Source organism: Pituophis catenifer, unplaced genomic scaffold (genome assembly GCF_029215685.1).
Source record: "Pituophis catenifer annectens isolate HBS135680 unplaced genomic scaffold, rPitCat1.0.hap2 SCAF_2, whole genome shotgun sequence".
In the NCBI taxonomy this organism is placed as follows: Eukaryota; Metazoa; Chordata; class Lepidosauria; order Squamata; family Colubridae; genus Pituophis; species Pituophis catenifer.
Window position 1 is genome coordinate 287,803,344 of NW_027256882.1, and position 21,658 is coordinate 287,825,001.

Sequence of the window (21,658 nt, forward strand, 5' to 3'; positions counted from 1 at the left end):
GCTCTGATCCATTAGGTAGGTGTCTTCCTTCTAAGCATCACAAAATAAGAAAGTGCCATAAATAAGTTTTAGCCAACCCATACATTGATTGTATGTCATTAACTTCTTATTGACGTTTAGTGACCATGCCTTTCAAGATCACCTTCATAACTCCACGCAATTCTGTCCTCACGTTTGTCTTCATCGTTTTTAATCTTGTCAGGTGACTCTCTATTTGTTTAAAGAGCTGCCAATGCTTCTCTGGGAACCGTCGGCTTCCGAGGTCGCCTTGATCCGTGACTGGCTTCTGAATCACAGTCTGATCGAAGTCGAAAATAAACTCGCTTGCATCATCCTGGAAGAGATGAACTGGGGCCCCGGCGACCAACACGTGCGTATCAACTTTAGTTCGTGAAGCAGGCAGCTTTTCTTTTAGCGATAGCAGAGCCTCTGTGTAAGTTCGGGGTTGAAATGTTGGGCTTTTGGCATTCTCTGAGCTTAGTTCTCCTGCAAATGTTTCCCGTCAATCATTTCAAGTGTTAGCCCTCATTTGGTAATGAAATGTTTGCAGGAAGAAAATCAAAGTGAGTGAACACCGGAATCCCAGCATTTCTCTCCTCTCCTCTCCTCTCCTCTCCTCTCCTCTCCTCTCCTCTCCTCTCCTCTCCTCTCCTCCCTCCTAGGTCTCCCCTCCCTTCCCCTCTCCTCTCCTCTCCTCCCCTCCCCTAAATTGCCCCTTCCCTCTCCTCCCCTAGATATCCTCTCCCCTCTCCTCCTCTCCTCTCTCCTCCCCTCCTCTAGGTCTCCCCTCCCCTCTCCTCCCCTAGATATTCTCTCCCCTCTCCTCTCTCCTCCCCTCCCCTAGGTCTTCCCTCCCCTCCCCCTCCCCTAGATATCCTCTCCCCTCCCCTCTCCTCTCCTCCCCTCCCCTAGGTCTCCCCTAACCTAGGTCTCCTCTCCCTCTCTTCCTCTCTCCTCTCCCCTCCCCCCAGGTCCCTTTCCCCTCCCCTCTTCTAGGTCTCCTTTCATCTACTCTTCTCCCATCCGCTAGGTCCCCTTCCCTCTCTTTTCCTCTCCTCTCCTCTCCTCTCCTCCCCACCCCTCCCCCTCCCATAGGTCCCCTCTCCTCTAACCTCCACCTCCCCTGAGGATCCAGATTGTTGGGGGCAATATGCTGACTCTGTAAATCTCTTAGAGAGGGCTGTAAAGCACTATGAAGCCGTATATAAGTCTTAAGTACTATTGCTATTGCTATGTCCCCTCCCCTCTCTCCCCCCCTTCTCCCCCTCCCCTCACCATGAAGTCCAGGCATCTTAAAGTTGCTGTGTTTGAATAATGCCATTCTATGGGATTTACCAGTCAACAGTCTTACCTTCTAAGGTTGCTTTCAGTTGAAAAGAATATACCCGAGAACGATTCTTTGAAATACACAAGACTTAACAAATGATTTTTCTCTAGTAATTTTGGTTTAGTTTAAACCTACCCAGCCTATAAATTTGTTACATAGAACTCCCTGTGTCCTATTTCTGGAATGGTTTTTGGTGGCCGAAATAAATAAACGAGATATTTGAAAGAGCAACCACCTAACTACCAAATGGTTAGGTAGCCCCACGGAACAGAAAATGTCTCCTTGTCTTGAAAAATCAGCTGGATGGTTTTTTTTTGAACAGGGTCACCTTCACATCAGCCCAGCCGTCCACGCGGAGGTTGCGTTGATGATCTTGGAAGCTTACCAGAAGTATCTCCCCCAGAAGCCATACAGCGGACTCCTCTCGGAGAGCTTCAAGCAGGTGCTTCCCTTTCATTGCTTTTAGAATCGAATAGAATGGAGTAACCGAGTTGGAAGGGACCTTGGAAGTCTTCTAATCCAACCCACTGCTTAGGCAGGAAACCCAACACCACTTCAGACAAAGGGTTATCCAACATCATTTTAAAAACTTCCAGTGTTGGAGCATTCACAACTTCTGGAGGAAAGTGGTTCCACGGATTAATTGGATCCGGACTTTTCGTCGGGCCCTGAAGACACACTTGTTCCATCTAGCTGGGCTGGCTTGATCCCACCCTCTTAATTTTTAATCGAATTTCGGTTTTAATTGGGTTGTTTTAAATTCGGGCCAAAATTATTTAATTGTTTTTTAAAATGTTTTTAAATTTTATATGCTATGTTTTATCCTGGCTGTACACCGCCCTGAGTCCCGCAGGAGAAGGGCGGTATAGAAATATAATAAAATAAAATAAATAAATAAATAAATTGTTCTACCTCTCAGGAAATTTTTGAATCTCTCCTAGTTGCTGGTTGAAATTATTTATTTATTTATTTATTTATTTATTTATTTATTGAATTTCTATACTGCCCTTCTCCCGAAGGACTCAGGGCGGTGAACAGATTAAGATTTCATATACATACATACATACATACATACATACATACATACACACACACACACACACACACACACACACACACACACACACACACATATATATGCATATTCTTTCTAGCCAGGTTTTACCTACGTAAACTTAGTTGTTCTACAGCCCTAGTTTACGTAGGTAAAACCTGGCTAGAAAGAATATGCACATAAAAACCTACGAAAAAGGAAAAAAGATACATATATATATATATATATATATATATATATATATATATATATATATATGTAGGTCTTTGGTTATTCGGGTCTTCTCCCACGTAAAGTTGGAAGTGTCTTGGCGACGTTTCGACGAAGTCTCATTCGTCATCTTCAGGCTGGTGTTCTCGGCTTCGTGCTTCCAGGAGCAATGTGAGATCGCAGCTGTCTCTTCCTTTTAACTGCTAGTGGGGGTGTGAGCTGATTGGGTGGGAACTTGGCTGTGTTCTGATTGGGTGGAGGTGTGTTCTGATTGGTTAGAGGCTTGGCTGTGCTCTGATTGGATGGGGGGTTGGTTGTGCTCTGATTGGCTGGGTGTGTGTTCTGTTTGGGTGGGGGCTTGGTTGTGCTCAGCTTAGTCTGAGTTGTAGGGGGATTTGAGCTGGTGAGCTGCGTTGTTGTTGTTTGGCTTCGTGTTTGTGGCCGTGCGAGCTGTCCAAACCCCCACTAAAATCCAAGACAGAGAACAAGAAAACGGCAAAGCCCTCCTCCCATACATAAAAGGCACCACAGACAGAATAAGCAAAATCCTCCACAAACATAACATCAAGACAGCATTCTGCACAAACCGAAAAATATCCACCATCCTAAGGAACCCCAAAGACAAAATTGAGTTAGAAAATCAAGGAGTATATGAAATCCCATGCACCGCCTGCCCCACCACATACATCGGACAAACCAACAGACGAATAAGTGCACGCATAGAAGAACACAAGAACTCAGTCAGAAAAGAGGAACCAACTTCTTCCCTGGTCCAACACCTTAAAGCCACAGGACATGATATTGACTTTAAAAAGACCAGAACTATCGCCAAAACTGAACACTTTAACAAACAGAATAATCAGAGAAGCCATCGAGATAGAAAAACGCCCACACAGCATGAACAAACGAGACGATACCTCCCGCCTACCAGCCATTTGGAAACCCGCCCTTATTGACAAACGAGTCCCTAACACGACGAATGACACCAGACCCACACTCACGAGAGCCACACAGGATGTCACCACCACACATCCACGCAGAAAGCAGACTCAAACCCACACTGATAATGAGCCACGACCAAGGACCAGAAGCCAGACCGCAGCTGCATCATTAGCCACTTTAAACCCCTCCAATCCATACATGAAGCAGACTGACACCCACCATGAAGAGCTCGCACGGCCACAAACACGAAGCCAAACAACAACAACGCAGCTCACCAGCTCAAATCCCCCTACAACTCAGACTAAGCTGAGCACAACCAAGCCCCCACCCAAACAGAACACACACCCAGCCAATCAGAGCACAACCAACCCCCCATCCAATCAGAGCACAGCCAAGCCTCTAACCAATCAGAACACACCTCCACCCAATCAGAACACAGCCAAGTTCCCACCCAATCAGCTCACACCCCCACTAGCAGTTAAAAGGAAGAGACAGCTGCGATCTCACATTGCTCCTGGAAGCATGAAGCCGAGAACACCAGCCTGAAGATGACGAATGAGACTTCGTCGAAACGTCGCCAAGACACTTCCAACTTTACGTGGGAGAAGACCCGAATAACCAAAGACCTACATACAAACACCCGCGAAAACCTGAGAAAACAAATATATATATATATATATATATATATATATATATATATATATATATATATATATATATATATATATATATATATAATAAAAAGTAAATAATAAATTGAGTCAACTTGGTGTATCTGCTAAGACCTTGGCATAGAATTTAGATGTTTATGCTAGCCCTGCTTGTTGAAACAGAAAGGTCTTCAGGGCATGTCGGAAAGTGTGAAGATCTGGGATTATTCGTATTCCAGGGGGTATTTTGTTCCAAAGAGTAGGTGCCCCCACAGAGAAGGCTCTCTCCCTTGGAAGTACTAGATGACATTGTTTTAATGATGGTACTATGAGTAGGCCTACTCTGTGAGAGCGTATTGGTTGGTGGGAGGTTATCAGTTGCAGCAGGTGGTCTCGTAAGTACTCAGGTCCTAAATAAATAATAAATAAATATTTAACTAATAAATATTAGATCATATTTAACATAGTTGCCAAAAAAAAAAAAAAAAGAGAGAGAGAGAGAGCAATTTTATGGGTTCTCACAGTACTCTGAAGCATAAATTAAAAGAAACTGATCTGAGATATGGACTTGGTTCTCTATGAGCTTTTTTTTTTCTTTTCTTGTAGACATTTTCATTATCCAACTAGGCAACATCATCGATGCTGGTGAGCATGGGATTTGCTCCCTATTTATGCAGTGTAAGTTACTCTGTATAAACAGGGAGCAAAATCCCACATTCACTTAGCACTGATGATGTTAGCTAATTGGGCAATGAAACGTCTACAAGAAAACAATCAAGCTCAGCTCAAGAGCTCCGCAGTTTATCCCTGGACTACAAATTATTCTCTTTTATTGAAACTGAACTAGTTTAAGACATTGTGTCTTAAATGTCCCTTTTTCATACCTAACGACCGTCGCAGCATCCCCACAGTCACGCGATCAAAATTCGGACACTTGGCAACTGGATCACATTTATGACGGTCGCAGTGTCCCTAGTTCCTCCTTTTGCGACCTTCTGACAAGCATGGGGAAGCCAGGTTCACTTAACAACCGTGATCTTTACTTAACAGCTGCAGTGATTCACTTAACGACTGGGGCCAGGAAGATCGTAAAATGGGGCAAAACTCACTTAACAACTGTCTCGCTTAGCCACAGAAAGTTCGTGCTCAATTATGGTTGTAACTTGAGGACTACCTGTAGCTCCTTACAATCTTTTGGGCTGACAACCGGGCAGTTCTTTGACCAGTAAAGGACGTTCTGTTGAGATGAACTGAGGAATATCGGACAAATATTTGTCTGAAATGGTAGAGGCTTTCCTGGTTTAGCAGAAGGTTGGACTAGAACAGAGTTCCCCAATCTTTCTGGGTTGGTGGCCCGGAGTGGGGGTGGGGGTGGGGAGAAATTGGGGATAGTTTTGTGGGAGGGGCAGGTGCATGTGTGTGCACATGTGAGCATGGCCCCGAGCGCCTGTGACACTTGCATGAGTGAGCCCACAAGCACCCACAATGCTCATACAAGTGAGGCCCCGTGACACTCACATGAGTGGGGCCCTGAGCCCCTGTGACATTCACATGAATGGGGCCCTGAGCCCTCGTAACGTTCACACGAGTGGGGCCCTGAGCCCCCGTGACGTTCACACGAGGTGGGTTCTGAGCTCCCGTGACGTTACGGGTGGGGCCCTGAGCCCCCGTGACATTCACACGGGTGGGGACCCTGAGCCCCCGTGATGTTCACACAAGTGGGGCCCTGAGCCCCCGTGACGTTCACACGGGTGGGGCCCTGAGCCCCATGACATTCACACGGGTAGGGCCCTGAGCCCCCGTGACGTTCACACGATTGGGGCCCTGAGCCCCCGTGACATTCACACGGGTGGGGACCCTGAGCCCCCGTGATGTTCACACGAGTGGGGCCCTGAGCCCCCGTGACATTCACACGGGTGGGGACCCTGAGGCGCCGTGATGTTCACACGAGTGGGGCCCTGAGCCCCCGTGACATTCACACGAGGTGGGTCCTGAGCCCCCGTGATGTTCACACAAGTGGGGCCCTGAGCCCCCGTGACATTCACACGGGTGGGGCCCTGAGCCCCCGTGACATTCACACAGGTTGGGCCCTGAGCCCCCGTGACATTCACACGGATAGGGCCCTGAGCCCCCGTGACGTTCACGTGAGTGGGGCCGTGAGCCCCCGTGATGTTCACACGAGTGGGGCCCTGAGATCTCGTGATGCACAAGTGGAGCTGTGCGCACATGTGCACGCACCAGCTGGCCACGCAGCCCGGTTGCAAATAGGCTGCCGATCAGTAGTGGGCCCCACAGGTTGAAGACCTCCAAGATCACTTCTAACTCTATTATTCTGTTATGTCGCTTCTGTTTACCAGGTCTCCTATCTGGCCAGCATTGTCCGTTATGGCGAGACCGCAGAAAGCTCCTTTAATCAGTGGGCCTGGGGGATGATTTTGAGATTAAAGCTGCACATGAACGATTACGGCGTGCAGGGACACTGGGCTCCAGCACCCATACCTGACTTGACCGATTCACCCACCTTTCACCCGCTGCTGAAGGCGGTCAGATCTAGCCTCCCAATTGGCTGCTACCTTGCCTTGGCTATGTCCGCTGTTGGCCACAGGTAAATATTCATTTTCTTCATGCTTGTAACTCACATTTCCTAAACACATCTGTAGTTTCTTTGAAACTCTGATAACTTTTTTTCTTATGGCTAAGTTTAGATATGAGGGATGGCCAGGATCTCTATATATAAAAATGGCTCTGTGTGTGTGTGTGTGTGTGTGTGTGTGTGCGTGTGCGTGTGCATGTGCGTGTGTATGTTCCAGCATAACTCTGGAACACCTTGAGCAATTTCAACCAAACTTGGTACATAGATGACTTACTCTCTGGAAAGAAATACTGTGGTGGTAAGACACCTCTAACACTCCTTGGTGTGTGTGTCTGGAAAGAAATACTGTGGGGGTAAGACACCTCTAACAGTCCTTGGTGTGTGTGTGTGTGTGTGTGTGTGTGTGTGTGTGTGTGTGTCCCAGCATAACTCTAGAACGCCTGGGCCGCTGAAATGAAAAGGAATGAATTATATCTATAGTGTCAAATCACAGCACTTTTGACAATGATACTGTGCATTTTGGATTCAAGTTCTGTTAAGATACAGCCTGTTGTACCTTAAAATGGCTTCTACTGTACAGCACAGTGGAGTTGCCATGGTAACGGCTTCACAGTACTCCACAAGGGGGCTCCCTCTGTAAGGGGGATTGGTTCTTTAAAAAAAACAACAACCAAACATCCTAGGCCCTCAGCTTCAAGCAAAGAGGGCAAGTTGTCGGGGGAGGTGCCTGCTAATTCAGATCATCACCAGGGCAATTAGGTCTCTAATTCTCACCACAAAAGGTTGAGCCTGTCCTTTTCCTGTCTAATACAGGATTGGGATAAATAAATACCCAGGCAACCCCAGGTTATCAGCTAGTTTTAAATAATTCTGCTTTAGTTACAAGGGTTTTCCTTTGTGAATTTCATGTGGCTTTTTCAACCGGCAACATTCGAGCATATCATCTGTGGTTTTTGTGGGATTGCTTTACAAATACGGATCATTGTGACTTCCTAATGTGCCATCTGCTTAAGAGCCATTCACTGTGGGTAGCAAAGAGCAGGGTTGGAAATTTACGGCTGAAAAAAACAAGATGGTACAATCCCAGTGACAGTTCTTCTCATCGCCCGTGGCAAAACCTGCCAATGAAGCCTCATACCATCAGAACAAACGTTAGCAAGTTGGAGCTTCTGTGTTGCTGATTTTATTGAGTTCAGAACGAGGTGCTTTGTTTTTTCCCCCATGTTGCTAAAGATTGCTTGAAATATTCCCATTTCTTCGTTTAGAATTACAATTCTCAAAGTTCTCTTTATAGGAAACCATGGTAGTTAAGCCAATGTAGGGCTAATTAATTACAAGCAGGTGGATAGATGGATGGAGAATCCATTTTCCTATCTAGCTTAAAGAAATAAATAAAAATAAATAAATAATTTTATTTCTATACCGCCCTTCTCCCAAAGGACTCAGGGCGGTGTACAGCTTATTAAAAACACAAGACAACATCAGTTAAAATAGTTTAAAATTATTAAATGAATTTGGCTCAATTTAAAACCCTAGGAATTTAAAACCCAATTTAAAATTGTTATGTTGATAGCCCAGCCTGGCGGAACAGTAGGGTCTTGAGTGCACAACGAAATGCCCGGAGGTCGGAGATCTTACATATTTCCGGGGGCAGTTCATTCCACAGGGCTGGGGCTCCCACAGAGAAGGCCCTCCCCCTGGGTGTCGCCAGCCGATATAACTTGGCCAATGGCACCCTGAGGAGACCCTCTGTGTGGGAGCGGACTGGCCGGTGGGAGGCTATTGGTGGCAGAAGTCGGTCTCGAAGGAACCCGGGTCCCATGCCATGGAGCGCTTTAAAGGTGGTGACCAACACCTTGAATCGCACCCGGAAGACCACTGGGAGCAAGTGCAGCTCGCGCAGGAGGGGTGTCACGCGGGCACGAGTTGCGCCCATAACCATCCGCGCGGCCGCATTCTGGACCAGCTGGAGCCTCCGAGTGCTCTTCAAGGGGAGCCCCATGTAGAGAGCATTACAATAGTCCAGCCGGGAGGTGACAAGGGCGTGAGTGACCGTGCGCAAGGCGTCCCGGTCCAAAAAGGGCTGCAACTGGCGAATCAGGCGAACCTGATAAAAGGCCCCCCTGGCCACGGCCGTCATATGCTCTTCTAAAGACAGCCGTGCGTCCAGGAGGACACCCAGATTGTGAGCCCTCTCTGTGGGGGGCAAAGATTCATCCCCAATAGTCAGCGATGGCACCTGCTGACTATATCGGGACGCCGGAAGCCACAGCCACTCGGTCTTGGAAGGGTTGAGTCTGAAGAGGACCTTGCAAAGGAAGAAGTTTGATACCAGGAGTTGGAAAGTATCTGTCCTCTTAACTTAAACTGGGTGTCAACTCTGAATTGAACCTGGCTGAAGCCATCTTGTACTGCTTCATAGTTGCCACACACTATGAGGGAGAGGATGAGGGGGAAATAGCAAAATCGTCTCATAGCTTTCCTGTGGGAACCAAGCTGCTGCTTGGTTTGGACCGGTTCGCACGAATCGGTAGTTCCCACTATCAGCTGGTCCCCTCCCTATCCTGTCCTACATTTCCTTCTTTCTGGCTCAGCTGATTCGCACGGCACAGCTGATTTTCATGCCTCCGCTGTTCTACTTACTGGGGCTGCCTTAGAAAGTAAGCAGCTGAGTTTCAAATTGCTGTATTTTGAATGCTGCACGCAAGTGCGTTAGGCTTGCGTGCGCGGTCCACATGCACGCACAAAGTGCATGCTCACAGAACCGGTTGTTAAAATGGTTGCAGCCCACCACTGGAACCAAGGTCATCCCAACAGGTGGCCGTAGGAGGAGGAACAGAAGTGGTCGAGAGTGCCTGCCCACTGCGTTGATTAGACAGTGTGACCTGTGACACCTGAGGGAGGAAACATTTTGCTTTTTCAACTACATGGTAACCGCAGGGATTTTTTAGAGTTGGTTTTCACTGGCTGTGCCGATAGGATGTGTCCATTAAACATGTTCTCTGAGGAATGTTCCTGCCTTGGAGTTCTGATTTCTTTAGCTGCCTTACTCGGAACGCTGACACCAAATTGGAAGCTCAGTTTTAAGTGTTATTCCTCAGTCCTTCCTCTTGTCTGTGAGAGCCAGTGTTGTGGCCCACCAGCTGCCCACGGAGCTGGCGGCAGACTCGGACGATGAGTAGGTTGGGGAGGAACTTGGGCCAGTGCTGGAGTCTGGGGAAGGCACTGATGGATGCTCTGTGTTGGGCGGAGAGAGAAAGCCAGGGCCGTCCAACATAGCCTCCCACCAGCCAGTACGCTCCCACAGAGAGGGACTCCTCAGGGTGCCGTCAGCTAGGCAGTGTCGGCTGGCGACCCCCAGGGGGAGGGACTTCTCTGTGGCAGCACCTGCCCTCTGGAACGATTTGCCCCTGGAGATACAGAGGATATCAGATCTCTGGGCTTTTCACCGCGCCCTAAAAACTTTTCCATCAAGCAGGGCTGGCGTGAGCCCCCCCCCGCCCCATTTTTGAGATATTAGATTTTTAATTGTTTAATGGGTTTTAGTCGTAAGGTTCTTAATTTTTGGCCAAAGGGTATAATTCTTTTAAATTTTTAAATTTTGTATTGGATGTTTTTTACTTGGCTGTGCACCGCCCTGAGTCCACCAGGAGAAGGGCGGTATACAAATTTAAATAAAATAAAATAAATAAATAAATTTCCCAGCCACCGGAGAGGCAGCTGCCTTTGGAGGCTGATATGAGTGAGGAGGAAGAACAGCTGGGGCCTGTTCCAGACGCACGTATGCGCAGAGCAGTTAGGAGAGGAGAACAACGGAGGACAAGGAGTCGACTCGGGAAGCAAGGCACATATGGATGCTGAATGGCCCCTCCCTGGCTGGGGAATAAATAGAAGGAAAGGGGAGCGGTTGTCGTAGGAGACAACAGTTCGTATTTCTGAAGATTTTGCTCATTGTGTTTCGTGCCACAAAGACTGCTTGCCAGAACTTAATTTGCAGCCTTTCGTCTGGGAGCTCCCGGCAAGGAACTGATAAGGTCTGTTACTGCAGTTAACTCCTTGAAGGACTCTTGCCTGGACTTTTCGGTGGGTGAATGCAGTTAATTCACAAGAGGAAACTTCTTGACTATTTACGGGACCGCCTGCTACCACCAATAGCCTCCCATCGACCAGTACGCTCCCATAGAGAGGGGCTCCTCCGGGTGCCGTCGGCCAAACAATGTCGACTGGCAGCCCCCAGGGGGAGAGCCTTCTCTGTGGGGGCACCTACTATCTGGAACGAGCTCCCCCCGGAGATACGGAGGATCCCGGATCTGCGTACCTTCCGTCGCGCGCTCAAGACTTTTTTATTTCATCAAGCCGGCCTGACCTAAGTCTCTCCCCTTTTTATATGGAAATTTTAAATTTGGTTTTAAAACTATTGGGGTTTTAAATTTGTTCAGCCAAATTATTTAATTTGTTTTAATTTATTTTAAATTTTGTATTTATATGTTTTATTCCATGGCTGTTCACCGCCCTGAGTCCTTCGGGAGTAGGGCGGTATACAAATTCAATAAATAAAATAAAAATAAAATAAAGAGAGGTTTTTCGTGACAAGGAGTCCGTTTCTTACTTCTGCTACGGCTGGGTCAGAACAGTTAACTTGGATTTAGCGTTCATGAATCTGCAAAATGAAATCTTACTTTGTTTTATTTATGTTGACAGCATTGAGAAGTTCTGTGCTGAAGGGATCCCTTATTTGGGCATTCTGGTTCAGTCGCGACATTTGAGGACCGTCGTTCACGTCCTGGATAAAGTGTTGCTTCTGTTCTACCCGTGCCATTATTACCTTCTCAAGAACGAAAAGTGAGTTCAGATTTACCTTGAACTTTTATCATGGTTTGGCTGGTTTTTTAATGACATTGGTATCTAACCCTTCTGAAAAGACCTCGGAGTAATATTCCTGGTAGTTCTCGACTTACAATATTCGTTTAGTTAGCGTTCGAAGTTACAACGGCACTGAAAAAAGTGACTTATGGCCATTTTGCACCCTTACGACCGTTGCAGCCTCCTCATGGTCATGTGATTAAAATTAAGATGTTTGGCAACTGATTCGTATTTATGACGGTCGCAGTGTCCCGGGGTGGGTGGGGTCACGTGATCCTCTTTTGCGACCTTCCGACAAGCAAAGTCAATGGGGGAAGGCGGATTCGCTTAACAATCGTCTTACTGACTTAATCGTCTTACTAATCGTCTTACTAACTTAACAGCCACAGAGATTCACTTAACAACCTTGTAGAGGTTGGGCCAAAATTCACTTCACAACTGCTTCACTTAGCAACAGAAATGTTGGGCTCAAGTGTGTTTGTAAATCGAGGACTACCTGTACTGTCAACCTCTTTAACGGATAGTCCTCGAGTTACGACCACAACTGAGCCCAAGTGTCGTGTTGCTAAGTGAAACATTCGTGAAGTGAGTTTGCTCCTTTTTTTTTTTTTTAACGACTTTTCTTGCCGGAGCTGTTAAGTGAATCACTGCCTTGGTTAAGTTAGTCAAACGGTTGTTAAGTGATTCCCTTATGAGTTTACTTGTCAGAAGGTCGCAAAAGAGGGATCCCATGATCCTGGAACACCGCATCCGTCATAAATATGAATTTTGACCACATGATCCTGAGGATGCTGCAACGGTCGTAAGAGTGAAAAGCGGTCCTAAGTCACATTTTTCCGTGCCCGTTGTAACTTTGAATGGTCACCGAACGAATGGTCGTAAGTCGAGGACTGCCTGTATATTGATAGCCGGGGTAGTATTTACTTATCTTCACTACCGGTTCACAAATGTGAGCGTGCGCATGCATGCGCAGAGCCTTCCGCGCATGCGCAGAGCATCAAAAACGGGACGTGATGACATCCGGGCTGGTGGGTGGAGCCTCCCACAGCCGCCGCTACCGGTTTGCCCGAATAGATAGAACCGGATAGAACCGGCTGAATACCACCACTGGATGAAGGGAGGATTTCAATTGGGGGATATGAATGGAGAAACGTCTGCCTGTGATCGGATAATTAGATGGCCGTTTTGTTTGTGGCTTCCCTAGGTTTCTCTCCTTCTTCCACCAGTTCCTTCAACTGGACAGCGGCGTTCCTCAAGGGATGACTCAGCAGATGACCCATCGAGTGACTCAACACTTGACCGGCACGAGTTACGGCAAAAACATTAAGCTGTTGAACTCCATGATTCAGGTCAGGAAATTGAAGTGCCTCGAGGGGTCCCCGAAGACCCTTATTCTGCTTTCAGTCAGATAAGGAGGACCAGGGATCAAACACAAAAACAGGACATAAAGTAGTCCTCAACTTACAACCATTCGTTAATGACCATTACAAGCTGCAATAGCACTTAGACTTATATACCGCTTCACAGTGCTTTTACAGCTCTCGCTAAGCAGTTTACAGAGTCAGCCTACTGCCTCCAACAATCTGGGTCCTCATTTTACCGACCTCGGAAGGATGGAAGGCTGAGTCAACCTTGAGCCTGGTGAGAATCGAACTGCCAAATTGCAGGCAGCTGGCATTCAGCAGAAGTAACCTGCAGTACTGCACTCTAACCACTGCGCCACCGTGGCTCATAACAGTGCTCACAATAGCACTAAAAATATGATTTATGACCAGTTCTCATACTTACGACCGTTGCAGCGTCCCCACAGTACATGATGAGTCTATGGGAGCTTGGCATGTATTTACGATGGTTGCAGTGTCCTGGTGGGGTGGGTGGGATTGTCGTTTCTGACTTGCTAGGGGAGCAGAGTCAATGGGGGAAGCCAGGATTGCTTAATGACGGCATGATTCCCTTAACAACTGTTGGGATACACTTAACAACCGTGGCAAAAAAGGGTCATAAAACGGGCCAGTGTTCTGACCTAGACTTCACAAAAGCACGAAGGAGACTCCTTGTCCCGACAAAACCCCCTTTTATTAAGCTAATGTGAATTCCTCTCATTCACAACCCGACAGTCTTTCCAGTGTGAATTTACAACCACAGACCTTATCAGGTTTGGAGAGCTGCCAGGCCGATATCTTCCAAACGCAATGCTGTACAAGAAAATACTTGGCAAGGAGTCTCTGAGAGTCACGAACAGATCTTCACACTAATGAAATGAACTAATTGTCTCCTGCAAACTCCACTCCCCTTTCGCTCCTCTTTATTTTATTTATTTATTTATTTTTTTGATTTATATGCCGCCCTTCTCCGGAGACTCAGGGCGGCTTACAATGCGTTAAGCAATAGCCTTCATACTTTTGTATATTTTATACAAAGTCAGCTTATTGCCCCCACAAACTGGGTCCTCATTTCACCTACCTTAGAAAGGATGGAAGGCTGAGTCAACCTTGAGCCTTGGAGAGATTCGAACCAGCAGAAATTGCAGGCAGCTGTGTTAATAACAGGGTGCACTAAACCCCTGTACTATCAAGGCTTTTTATTCCCTATGGGAGGGGCCATTCACTGTCCACTTGTGCCTTTACTCCTGACTCGCCCCTTGTTCCTTAACTGTTCCCTTCTCCTGGCAGATCTGCGCATGCCCACACTGGGAACAGGCTCCAGCTGTTCTTCTGCCCCACTGATGTCCAACTCTGAAGGCAGCTGACAACTGTCAAGACGGCCCTGGCCCTCTCTCTGCCTCCGACGCAGAGCCCTCATCAGAGCCTTCCCCAGACTCCAGGACTGGCCCATGTTCCTCCCCAACCTCCTCACTGTCTGAGTCGGCCACCAGCTCTGCTGGCGGGCCACAACAGGCAGGACTCACTTAACAACCACCTTGCTTAGCAGTGGTTATTTTGACCTCAATTGTGGTCATAGGTTGAGGACTACCTATATAGGAGTTGAATCTTTTCCCCTTTTTACTGTGAGCTTAATAATCACTCTCTCCTTTATTTTGACAGAGCCACATTTTTATGAGCAGCCACCCAAGCGGACTTGGCCCGGCTGCCGTGTTAGAATTCTGGGTTCAGGTCCTGACCAGCCAACAGCTTTGGCACAAGGAGAGAGCCGTGCTCGAACTGATGGATGGTTTGTGCCAAGCCGCCTTTCAGTTCAACCAAGAGGATTGCGTGCAGAAATTGCTCTATCACCAGCACAAGGTATGGGTCCTCATCAGGGGTGGATTCTACTTACCTTTACTACCGGTTCGTAACGGGGTCGCGCCTGCGCCGAAGCCTTTTTATGACATCAGGGTCAGTGGGCGGAGCCTCGCACGGGTTTTACTACCGGTTCTATAGAACCGGTGTGAACCGGGGGCAACCCACCACTGGTCCTCATCCTCGCCGACTTTCCCACGGATTGGGAGAAGAATCCTGTTCTGACCCAGCTCCCCAAACACGACAAACCCTCTGTAGTTGAAGCAATGATTCCTTTATTAGGAGTGCCCCCGGCAACAAGTTTCTCCCTCACCGCAGGCTAACAAGTCCGTCCATCCGTCCGTCCGGAAGATGAATAGTTTTCTGCCACATCTGTTTATCTCTGCCCCCTGCCTTTTATCCCCAGAGGTAGGCTGGGGCTTCGCTAGCAGCGGTGGCTCTTCCGTCCCAAGGATCGGCCCATAGATTTCCACTGCTCTCCTCTCCTCTGCCTTCTGCGCAACTGTGCATCAGGCACTGGACCCAGCTGTTCCTCCTCTTCCTCATCAGCCACCTCCAGACCTGGGGGCTGTTGACCCTCCATCTGAGGGCTGACGGACGGCCCAGGCTCCGCCTCTGTCTATCTTTGTGACAGCGCCATTCCCTTTTCCCCCTCGGAGCTCTCAGGTTGCCTTGATGCTGACCCTGACTCCCACGTCTCCTCCTCCTGATTTGACTGCTGGAGGGGTCGGCGGCCGATAGGCCACAACAAATCCACAGGCTTCTCCAGTGGATCGAGATCTTGTAGGTCAGCGGCCTCAAACCTTTCGGGTACCAGGGACCGTTTCTGCAGAGAGTGATTTTTCCGTGGCCTGGAGGGGGTGTGGTTTCACATGCTGCCTGGCTCCCACGGATGGGGCTTCACTTGTTTGTGTGGCCCGATTTCTGGCATGCTGTTCTGTCCCCGTCTCATACACGCACACAAACAGTCAGCCAGGAGTTAATAAAACCAGCAGTCAGGAATTCCTTTGAGATAACAGAATTGGCAGCAACCCAGTAGCTACCTGTCAGAAACTTTACTCACAAAGGGAGGTTTTTCTCCTCCGTCCGATAAACCAAAATAAGTCCACAAAGCCAAAGAATTGTCAAGTCCAGTCCATAATAAATCCAAGGAGGGCATATAACGAAGTTCCAGAAACGCAGTATGACTTGCTAGCTTTTCAGTTTTGTCCGTCACAAGGCCTGAATGGCCACCACACCCCCTTTTATCCCCTGTGGGGTGTGGTCCAGTGACTCAGCTTAATCTCTGGCACGCCTCCTTCTCTGCTGCGCGCGCTTGTCTTTCCGACGCTGTCGGGGATCCAGCCAAGACTCATCTCGGTCGCTGTCTAACTGCGGCTGCTCGGAAGTGCCTGGCTCCTGGCCTATCTCTTGGCCTTTGGAGGACACCTGAGGCATTGCCAGAGAGGAGGGTCCTGGAGAGGGAGGCCTTGCCAACTCCTCTCCTTCACTTTCAGAGTCTTCTCCCTCTGATAAGATGGGCTCGGGGCTCTGAGTCACAACACATGCCGTGGCCCAGTGCTGGTCCATGGACCTGGGGTTGTGGACCCCTATTGTAGGAGAACAGCAGGCAGAACTGAGGGCAGAGTTAAGTGCGTCATTAGCTTGGAGTCCTTACATTGCCACAAATGGCCTAAGACCAACCCCTCCTGAATTCCCTTGACCCTTATCTTGGGCCAATAAGTGTTGAACGTTAGTTGACTAGAAATCTTTTGTGCTGCAACTTGACGGATGGTCCCAATCCTTTGCCCCTGACAGATCTTACACAACGGGATCAGTGAAATGCCGCAAGATTCGTTAATCGTGTTCCTGAAATCTCTCATCAGATTTTGATGACCTTGCAATATTTTCTCCATTTAAAAAAAATGACACATTTGAAAAAGCAATTTTGCAGATCCAAAGATATTATTTAAGGGTGTGGTGGCCTAGAGGTGGAGCTCTCACCTCACGATTAGGAGGCTGTGAGTTCGATCCTAGGTAGCGGCAGACATTTCTCTCTCTGGGCACAATAAGTAATTATCTGCTGTGAACTCTGCATTGGCAACAGGAAGGGCATCCAGCCAGTAAACACTCAGCTCCATTCAGTTGCGCTGATTCCCCCCCGATGTAAGGGATTACGGGGTATTAAAAGCCAAAAAAAAAAAAGATATTATTTAAGGCTATTATAGGTCTGGCAGCTCCTGCAGGCAAGCCTAGTGAAATCTAACAGCCTGGATAGAAATATTTATATATTTTGCTTCTATGAGTATTTTTTTTAAAAAATTGAAACACTTTTTTATTTATCTATTTTTTTTTGCATTAGAAATCTCCTTTTGATTAGAACACATACAAAAAGTGGCGCACACAAATACACATAAAAAGAGAAACCAGGGTTCAATTTTCTTGTTTACAGAGAAAGGAGAATTGGATTATTGCCCTTCTCTAAGAATGAGTCTGTTAATGGGAGCTGATAAAACACAGCCTATGGATCAAATACCGTATTTCTCAGAGTATAAGACACACTTTCCCCCCCCCCCAAAAGAGAGTGAAAATTTGGGTGTGTTTTATACACCGAATATAGCCCCGCCCACCTGCCGGCCTCCACCCTTTGGCCTCTGCCTCCCAGCAATTTTCCTCCTTGCAGCAAACAGCCCGTTTCAGCTTCAGCACAGCCTGCTTAGCATAAGCAGCTGATTGTCAGTTGGATCGTTTCCCAGGCCCTCAGCTGTTTCAGGCTGCAGGGATTGCCATTGCCTATTGCCATGCGGGCCTCGGCTGTTTGCTGCAAGGAGGCAAATTGCTGGGAGGCAGAGGCAGATTTTTTTTTTCTTGTTTTCCTCCCCCAAAAAGGTAGGTGCGTCTCATAGTCCGGAGCATCTTATACTCCGAAAAATACAGTAGCCATATTTTTTGGAACGATGATTGTAAATGAATCCCCTTGTTGCATGTTAAACCCATCACATGATTTGCTCATTAGCTAAACTACAATTGTCTGAATTGGCACAACGCTTTCAGCCGTAAAACTGCATTTTAAAACTGTAACGTGTACAGAATGGATCCTGCCAGATCCAAAAAAGTCATGTGATGGATTCACCTGATTCTCTAAAGAGGATTTTTGATGGGTACTAAGCAGGGATCGACATCTTATTTTTAGAAATTTCGGTCCCAGAATTTTTTTTTTTTTCATGTTCTTTTGTCATGGAAGGACTCTGTAAGAAGGCAGCTTTGTCTTAACCTACATATCTTCTCTTTTCCTGAAATCTCCCAGAATGCTCTGGGCTATCACAGTGACAAAGGGCTGCTGTCTTCCTTGGTTAACTGGATTGTGGCAGGCAACATCACACCTTCTTTCATCGAGGGAAATGCTAATTCCATGCAGGTAAGAAAGCATCCTGCAGTTGATGAGCTAAAGTTTAGCTTGGGGTTAATGGCCCGTTCTGGTAGGAAATGTCCAGGTGGAGACTGAAGGTGGAGTCAAACATGCCATCAGTTTTGAATCTTTACCCACCATAAGAGACCTAACTAAGTTCTTGCCATTGTGAATTCCATTGACTCTTATCTAGCACCAGTTTGCCTTGACAGTTAGTAGATCAGATTCTTGTGCATAGTTACCATGGGATAAATTTTTAGTGCTTTGAATGTAACTCTTTTTTTTTTGTAAAAGTTTTTTATTTTTATTTCTCATAGAACATATATAAATGTACAATCTCTTTAACCATTCTTATCACACATATTATGTTTTGGTTTCCATATTGGTTCATTCTTCATCCTAAAACTTTAAAATACATTCGAAGTTGCTCTTCTACCATTCTGTATCTCCCTTCTTCCACAACAACCATTCCTCTCCTTCTCCCCTCTTACCCTTCCCTCCCTTCTTCTATTCTTTTCAACTTTTTCTTTCCTCCTCTCCTTCCCCACCTCTCCTTCCCCTTCCTTTCCCCCATTCCTCCCTCTCTTTCTAACCCTCTCTCCTACTCTTATTTCCCCTCCCTTTCTTCTCTCTCTCTCTCTTTTCCTCCCTTCTCCTCTCCCCTTCCTACATGTCCCTCTACTCCTTTCTCCCTTCCTTCTCCATTGTTGTGTCCATTTTCAATTCAATATTTTATCAAGATGGTATTCGAGCAACCCCGATCTTATATTTACCCACATTTTCCTTTCAATTTCTTTTCTATTTTGCTGGTTACACATATATCATCCTTAACATACATTTATATAGTACCTCTTTTTTCATTTCCCCCCTCCTTCCCCCTTTTTCATTTACTCAGGTGTCATCTGGATTTCTATTTTTTTTTTGTCTTTTCTCTCATTTATTTTTATTCATATTCCTTTTCTAGCCAATCATAAAAACATCACCATGTCTTGAAATACACCGATTCCTCTTTATTTTTTATTCTTAACGTTAATCTGTTCATTTCTGCACATTCTAAAATTTTCTTTATTATCTCTCCTAACCTCTCCTTTGAACGCAACTCTTGTTTCTGGTTAGTTGCACCCAATAGTTCTTAGCTTCTCATAAAACCATCTGCTCCTCCATAGACTTAAGATGGTGTTCCAGGACTACGTAGAGGAGACATTGTTGTGCTTTCTCCTAGAATGGGGAGGCAGGGAATGCTACAAGTCTCCTAAGATGGGTTTAGGACGTTTAGACATGGACCCTTGGCCACGCCTCCTTCGCCCTCAGCCACTCGCCTCAGTCCATTAACAGCCAGCTTTCCTCCTCTGCTGGCCCTCCCCCGGCCATTGTCCACAGCCAATGGGCCAATAGCCCTCTACCCCTCGCCCTTCGTCCCTGCCCATTCGCGGGGGGGCAGACAGAGGAGAGTGTGTTGTGGGTCACCAGGAAGGGAGGGAGGAGCGCCTCAAGGGGGCTTCACAAAGACAGCTTGGCTCGCAACTCAGTCAGCTCCAATGAAAGAAGGGAGGAGGCGAAAGGCTGGTATGGCTTCTGGCCTTGCAGGTGAGGGCCTAGTGGGGCGCGCAGGCAAATGACAAGGCTGGCACTGCTTCTCCAATTGCAGCAGGGCTGGGGGGGGGTGCGCGGCAGGCCCTATTCATGCGTGCACATTAGTGGTGGGATTCAACCGGTTCTATCCGGTTTGGGGGAACCGGTAGCGGCGGCTGTGGGAGACTCCGCCCACCCGCCCGGATATCATCAGGTCCCTTTTTTTGATGTTCTACGCATGTGCAGAAAGCTCTGCGCATGCGTGGAGGTGGCATGTTCAAGCTCACATTTGCAAACAGGTAGTGAAGGTAAGTGAATACCACCCTTAGTGCATATGGGCGCATAAAGGCACTTGCCCCTCCCCCTCGGGCCGCCAACCCAGAACGGTTGGGGACCTCTGTCCTAAGGAGATCCAGGAAGGAGGGCTTTCATCACTGTGGCTGCTCCACTCTGGGCCATCATCCCAGCGGAGATAAGATCAGCTCCCACTTGAGGATATTTTATTTTGCAAGGTGCTAAAGATCTGTTTTTGCCAACGGGCCTGGGGGCCTCAAAAACTTATAGTAAAGAAAATGTATATTTGAATATTCATGTAATAACCGCAGCTAGAATTGTATTTGCACAAAACTGGAAAAGTGAAGAGATCCCTCCAGAGGAGAATATGATCAGGAAAATATTAGAATGTGCGGAAATGAATAGATTAACACTGGCAATTAAAGAGAAGGAACAAACTGGTTATTACGCGATACAGGAAACATTTTATTGATAGAGGACAAATATAAAAATTAGAAATGAAAGTAGATGAGTAAAATATAGAAAATAGTTAATAGAGTTAAGCAGATTAAGAAGAGGATGTAAAGTGTTAGATATTTAATGTATTAGTATGAAGCTAAGAATAGATTAAATAATGAATATGATTGTAAATTTTAACAGTTATTGCACAAATGTTTGTACCCAGACGACACATTGTTTAATGGAAGATGGATTATTTGTACTAAAATACAATAATATATATATATGTGTGTGCGTGTGTGTGTGTAGGTCTTTGGTTATTTGGGTTTTCTCCCACGTAAAATTGGAAGTGTCTTGGCGATGTTTCGATGAAGTCTCATTTGTCATCTTCAGGCTGGTGTTTTCGGCTTCATGCTTCTAGGAGCAATGTGTGATCGCAGCTGTTTCTTCCTTTTAACTGCCAGTGGGGGTGTGAACTGATTGGGTGGGAGCTTGGCTGTGTTCTGATTGGGTGGAGGTGTGTTCTGATTGGTTGGGGGCTTGGCTGTGCTCTGATTGGCTGGGTGTGTGTTCTGTTTGGGTGGGGGCTTGGTTGTGCTCGGGTTAGTTTGAGTTGCAGGGGGATTATATATATATAATATATATAACACGACGAATGACACCAGACCCACACTCACGAGAGCCACACAGGATGTCACCACCACACATCCATGCAGAAAGCAGACTCAAACCCACACTGATAATGAGCCACGACCAAGGACCAGAAGCCAGACCGCAGCTGCATCATTAGCCACTTTAAACCCCTCCAATCCATACATGAAGCAGACTGACACCCACCATGAAGAGCTCGCACGGCCACAAACACAAAGCCAAACAACAACAACGCAGCTCACCAGCTCAAATCCCCCTGCAACTCAGACTAAGCTGAGCACAACCAAGCCCCCACCCAAACAGAACACACCCCCAGCCAATCAGAGCACAACCAACCCCCCATCCAATCAGAGCACAGCCAAGCCCCTAACCAATCAGAACACACCTCCACCCAATCAGAACACAGCCAAGTTCCCACCCAATCAGCTCACACCCCC

At 47.1% G+C, this 21,658-nt stretch overlaps 1 protein-coding gene across 1 annotated transcript in view; it reads left to right on the top strand.

The window, feature by feature from the left end:
- The window catches only part of EPG5 (ectopic P-granules 5 autophagy tethering factor), a 125,107-nt gene that overhangs the window by 42,703 nt on the left and 60,746 nt on the right, over window positions 1-21,658 (top strand). Inside the window, exons 14-20 of the mRNA XM_070938968.1 lie at window positions 203-370; window positions 1,650-1,769; window positions 6,541-6,788; window positions 11,478-11,618; window positions 12,844-12,988; window positions 14,684-14,881; window positions 18,165-18,275. Of these exons, the coding sequence (XP_070795069.1) occupies window positions 203-370; window positions 1,650-1,769; window positions 6,541-6,788; window positions 11,478-11,618; window positions 12,844-12,988; window positions 14,684-14,881; window positions 18,165-18,275 (1,131 nt within the window). The remainder of the gene's footprint in view (window positions 1-202; window positions 371-1,649; window positions 1,770-6,540; window positions 6,789-11,477; window positions 11,619-12,843; window positions 12,989-14,683; window positions 14,882-18,164; window positions 18,276-21,658) is intronic.